The sequence below is a fragment of the Cydia amplana genome, chromosome 1 (genome assembly GCF_948474715.1).
Source record: "Cydia amplana chromosome 1, ilCydAmpl1.1, whole genome shotgun sequence".
Lineage (NCBI taxonomy): Eukaryota > Metazoa > Arthropoda > Insecta > Lepidoptera > Tortricidae > Cydia > Cydia amplana.
In genome coordinates, this window is record NC_086069.1 from 27,242,869 (window position 1) to 27,248,755 (window position 5,887).

The following is a 5,887-nucleotide window of genomic DNA, read 5'->3' on the forward strand; positions in this document are numbered from 1 at the left end:
AACTTCACTCCCTTCGGCTGATTATCTTGCGTAATTATTTAATTACTTGATTAAGTCTGTTAAGAAAATTAGCTTAATTATAAATAGTTGAAGGTACGCTCGCCGCGAGTCGCCTCTCAGACGGTATCAGAGGGGCTACCGCAAAAATCGAAATTCGCAAATTGCGGGGATTTTCCTCTTTCACTCCAATGAAGGCGTAATTAGAGTAACAGAGAAAAATGCTCGCGATTTGCGAACTTCGATTTTTGCGGTTATAGTTATAGCCCAGACGTCCGCCTTCATTACTCATTCTGTCCAATTCCCATTTCAGGTGTACGTACTCAGTACCTGGTGAAATGTAACTGGCGTACCTACTACTGGTGACTGATAATATACATTAGTTTATATATCTAACATAATGTAACATTGCCCGTAGAGGAGGATTTAATACAATTGCTCGCTAGGTTGAAACTATAAAGGTAGGTAAAGGGAGGAGGTGTAGGTATAGGTATACCTATTATTTATTTACATTTAGATCTTTATACTCGGTATACAAATTATTATACTTAAGCAAATTTTCTCCGATAGGTGCCAGTAAAGTGACGGCATTATTTTTTGTTTGAATTAGGTACTTAAGATTTTTTTCATTTTCTCATCCTTAGCAAAATTAAGTATTTTCTGGACCCGTACCATGAGTCACTGACAGTGTCAAAACTGTACCCATGCCCATGCACCCATGGCAGGGGGGTGTCACTCCGCAGTTTAGGTACATTTGGCCGGCGCGCCCATCGGACAGGCGTATAGCAGTGGGCTGCCGCTCGGCGCGCACGATAGTCGTGTCACGTGGCGCTCGCGCAAAATTGAAAATACACAATGGCTTCGAAACTTACTTCCGCGGGAATCAGACATGCTAACTTCGGATAACAAATGTATGTTTACATAATCAACGTTTGTAATTCCTACATATTTTACTTAAAAACAATAAATCAGTGGGTATAGGTATAAAAACTTGTCAAGTGATAACCCCGTGCCGACACTCACAGCTCGGTCATAAAACTGCGGCGCGCAAAGGAGATTCACGGTTCGTGCGCGGTTATAAGTTTCAATTTTGCTTGCAGGCGGCGATATAGGTGTAATTTTATACCTAAACCTGACTTTTGCGAAGGAGTGAATTTTCTGTACGGTAGTACTATTAGTTATTCTGTGCCCATGGCGAACGAGATGTATAGAAAGTAAATTACGTTCTCGATAGCGTTTATGTCAGTGCCAAACTGATGGTAGCCGTACTGTTAAGTAATGTCAAAATCAAGCTGATTTCAATTATTTTGGCAAATGTTAATTGTTCTAATTCAATTAGGTGTTTGAATTAGGGATTTAAGAAAATCTTTGAAAGTGTTGTACCTAAGCCCCAAAATTAGATCCAACTTAGTCTAATCACCAGTCTCAATTCTAATTCTAATCCGTTTAAATTGCTCAAACATTTACTTATATCGTGAAAATCAATTATAAATACTATCAAAATCACTTAGACTCTTATTGACTCAAACAAAAAGCAATGCTATAATTATATTTTATAGACAAGCTTAAAAAAAGCCTCCGAACAGAGCGAATAATAGAGATAAGTGAAAACAAAGAACACAATGGCATACCTACTTGGTATAATTACCCATGTTAGCTAATTAAATGGAAAAGAAATAATTGATGTAGCCGGGCTCTCTGGTCCCTCGCAGGTCACCGCTCGAATTTTAATTGAGGTAAGAGAGGTCAAACCATTTGTTCCACTGATGACACCTTACGTTTACAAAATTTACATACCCATTATTTCGTGGAACATAATTCACCGAGCATTATTAAACCACGACGCCCGGGTACGGGTAGCGTTATTTCACTTTAACCAAAAATAATAATATTTTTAATGTGTTTCGTCGACGAATGAAGACATGAAGTAATTTTGTAATTCACGGGATCCCGGAGGCTTAAAATATTTTTTTCTAAAACTTCTGTCTAAAAAATATTCAAGTATTTGTTATCGCAACTCGCTTTTCATTTCATTAACTATGGAGGTAAGTACGTGGGAAAGTGAGTTATAAGTAACTGAAAGGAAGAATTCAACGATCAGAAAATAAATTAGGTACCTACCTTTAATAATTAGTATAAAGTGAAAAGTAAATATAAGTAAGGCGACGAGGACTACTTATAACGTGAGATATATATATTGTATTTACACGGGTATTCCCCCAAACCGCTCACCGCGCCCCGAGCCACCCTTCAGCCCGACTTGGCAATAACATCCGCCGGCTTAGCCTTCATTAGCCGCCGAATTCCCCCCGACACTCCCGTCACATTCTGCTCAAAACAACGCAGTATAAGCTTAAAACGCATATATTTTCTCAAACTTATCCTCTCACACATTTCACCTTTTTTATTCGAACTGAATTCGATATGTCTGTAGCTGTAGAGTCACAGACTTTTTAACAATTTCTCCTTTTCAAATAAAACTTTATCTACATGATCGCTGCACCGAACAGACGGCAGTGCCTGCGACACGAGCAAGATTTATCTACACTTTTCTCAGTCCGATGGCTGAGAAGAAAATTCGTTATCAATTGCATTCGGGCTGCAAGTGTTTTCTATAGGAAACGGTTCATTGCAACCACGACTAATTCGTTGGCCACGAAAATGTAGGCCAATCTCGGGCACCGCTCTAGTTTCTCAACGTGAGTTTATCTCGCCAGCGGCCGTTGCCAACCTCCACCGCCAACTGTTTTATGTAACGTTTGTTGTTGAAATGAAACGTGAAATTGATATTTTTCACTACCAATCAAACCTCCGCGTGTTTCGAGCTGGTCAATAGGCGAAGGTCATTGTAATGAAGATGTTTGTTTAACAATTAATTTCTTTAATAAAATCACCTATATAAACGTACAAACAAAAACTCAACAACGTAAACCTAAACAAGTAAGGCTTAACTAATTGGCATTCATAGAAATATAAACAGTCTTTTGATTGATTAGTGTCCCTTCTTGTGTCCCCAGTGCTTGTGGTCCTCGTGACCACCCTTCTTGCCATGATCATGATGATGGTGATGATGCTCGTGGTGGCCGCCCTCATCATGGTGTCCCTTATGGTCGTGGTGATGTCCTCCCTTCTCGTGGTGTCCCTTCTTGCCGTGGTGGTGCTCGTGGTGACCGTGGTGCTTGTGTCCCTTGTGATGGTGGCCGCCCTTCTTGTGGCCGTGCTCCTCGTGATGGCCTCCGTGGTGTTCGTGGTGGCCCTTCTCGCCATGGTGATCGTGGAAGTGCTTCTCCTTCTTAAACTCGTCATGCTTGTGGACACCGTGGTGGCCCTTGGTGGAGTGTCCCTTGTGGTAGTGGCCATCCTCGTGATGGCCGTGGCCCTTGTGGCCCTTCTCGCCATGGTGGTGTTCGTGATGATGGCCGTCGTCGTGATGGTGATGTTTCTTGTGTCCGCCGTGCTCGTCGTGGTGTCCCTTGTGTCCCTCGTGGTGGTGGTGGCCCTTCTTGCCGTGCTCGTGATGGTGGTGGCCCTTGTAGCCCTTGTGTCCCTTCTCGCCGTGGTCGTGGTGGTGGTGCGCGTGGTGCTCGTGGCCGCCACCCTTGTCCCACTTGCCGCCGTGGTGGGAGGCGGCCGGCTCCAGGTCGGCGGCGCGCTTGTCGCGGCTCAGCTCACGGCCGCTGACCAGCGCCAGCGCGGCCGCCGCCAGACAACACACTAGTAAGCCCCTCATACTTCACTGATCCCAGGAACACTGTTGAATGATACACTGCTTCCGTTGCTGGAAGGTTTTATACTAATGGTTTCAATTAGTTAGCGTTGTATGAAAATTGTGTAAAACACCAAGGTTACGATTGATTATTGCAGCCTGCGGCAGCGGGAGCATTGCGCAGCGCGGGGACCCGGTGTCTCAACGCAAAAACTTGTAGTTACCTATTTCAATAATGGGTGAGTATCGTAAAAGTCCGTTCGAGAGGATAATAAAACTCTCAAATATCCAGTTGCATTTTTCTGTTTATATCTGACAATATAATGAGAAATAAGATTAATGTGTGTAATTATGTATTATCACATTTATCGGACTAGGTATATTTACCTAGTCCGATAAATCTTCTTAATAAAATCTTTCATTTCTAATCTTTTATTTATTAATAAATTATATCAGAAATAATTTTTGAACTGTGGAATTCGTAGGTATTTATTTGCAAGAGGTATGTTTTGTATCAAATCTGCTTACTGTGGTCCGGTAAGGTAGGTGTAGGTTCGTACGTAGCTTTAATTGTCAATATTGTGATTTTTTATTTCGCATGCTCTGAAAGTGGGTCATTACTTATCTATGAAGCGAGCAAAAAGTGATACGAGTACATTTCAAGAGTGTACACTCGAGTGTGACCGTCTCTCTATGTCCCTCTGTCCTAAGAGCAACTAAATGGAAAGAAATGAAAAAATATATTTCACCGCCTGGAAATTGTTATAATTTTACTCATCTGCGCATTAGATTTATTTTATCAAAAAACGATGTAAGTATTAGATAGTTAATAGTATTTTATGCAACCGACGATGAGTGGCGTGAGTATAACAATTTGAGGCGAAGCCGAAAATTGTTAATACAGACGAGACGCCACGAATATTTTTTGACTCAGTTAAACAACGTTGCATACAATACTTTTTCTACGACCATTGAAATAAAATTGTAAATTTAACAAATAAATTACATGACATCTAGTGGACTTCTACCTACGGTATCTACCTATTTTTAGTGACTTTTGGGCTATTACTGATATTTCTTCAGGCGTAGACACTAAGTTTTCGTCTTCATCCATTTTAACTGGAAAGACATACTGTTTTTTCCTCCTTCTTCTTCTTCTCCCTCCTTCTTCCGTGGGTTTTGAAGCTAGAGCAATGATTTTTTCAACAGAGATTAATATTGTCAATATCTGTGCCTATCTAGCGCCTTAAAAAACAATAATTTTTAAGAAAAAAAAACCGACTTCTATGCGGCCCGGTGAAAGATTATTGTAGATGGTGCGCTATGTAGAAAAGGAAGCATTTCGTTTCTGTAAGGCTCGCAGTTCTAACCTAACCTAACCCACTTTTGTTCGGTTCTGTGAGGATAGCAGTTCAAACCTAACCTAACCCACTTAACGGCGCATGCGGTGCGGTGTACGGGGGTTTGAGCGGGAGGGGTTTGGCCTCATCATACTTTATACCTACATTTTATGGTAGGTAATCATAGTGGTTTATTTAGTTTAGGTATCATAGTGGTTTTCCGGGTCAAGGTCCGGGTCTGTGTCCGAGTCCGGGTCCGAGTCCGGGTCTAGTCCAGGTCCGAGTCCGAATCCGAGTCCAGATCCGGGTCCGGGTCCGAACCGGATCCGGGTACGAGTCCGGATCTGGATCCGAGTCCGGGTCCTAGTCCAAGTCAAAGTCGAAATTCGAAATCACCAAACATGTACTATGCGTCGTTGAAGAGTTCTGTTCTGATCATCATCAGCAGTTCCAGTTCATCAAATGCGACAGTTTTTAATGTTAATGCTTTATTTTATGATGAAAATATAGAAAATTCTATACGTGTGCCTTTAAGATTTGAGGAGTTCCCTCGATTTCTCATGGATCCCATGTTCAGAACTTGAGCTTGACATAAATATGGCTTAAAAACATAACTTGCTTAACAAACATAACGAAAAGAAAAAATCGCCAAACGCGAGCTATGCGTCGTTAAAGAGTTTCGTTCTGGTCATCATCAGCAGTTACACTTCCTCAAATGTTACTTTTTAAATGTATATGCTTGATTTGTTGATTAAAACACAACAATCACTATATGTATGCCTTTAAGATTTGAGGAGTTCCCTCGATTCCTTATGGATCTCATCATCAGAACTCGAGCTTGACA

General features: G+C 41.5%; 1 protein-coding gene across 1 annotated transcript; it reads right to left on the reverse strand.

The window, feature by feature from the left end:
* Positions 1-2,849: 2,849 nt before the first annotated feature.
* On the reverse strand, positions 2,850-3,769 carry LOC134654332 (histidine-rich glycoprotein-like). Its single transcript, XM_063509800.1, has one exon. The coding sequence runs from the start codon at positions 3,725-3,727 to the stop codon at positions 2,990-2,992; it is 738 nt and encodes a 245-aa protein (XP_063365870.1). The 5' UTR covers positions 3,728-3,769; the 3' UTR covers positions 2,850-2,989.
* Between the last annotated feature and the right edge of the window lie 2,118 nt (positions 3,770-5,887).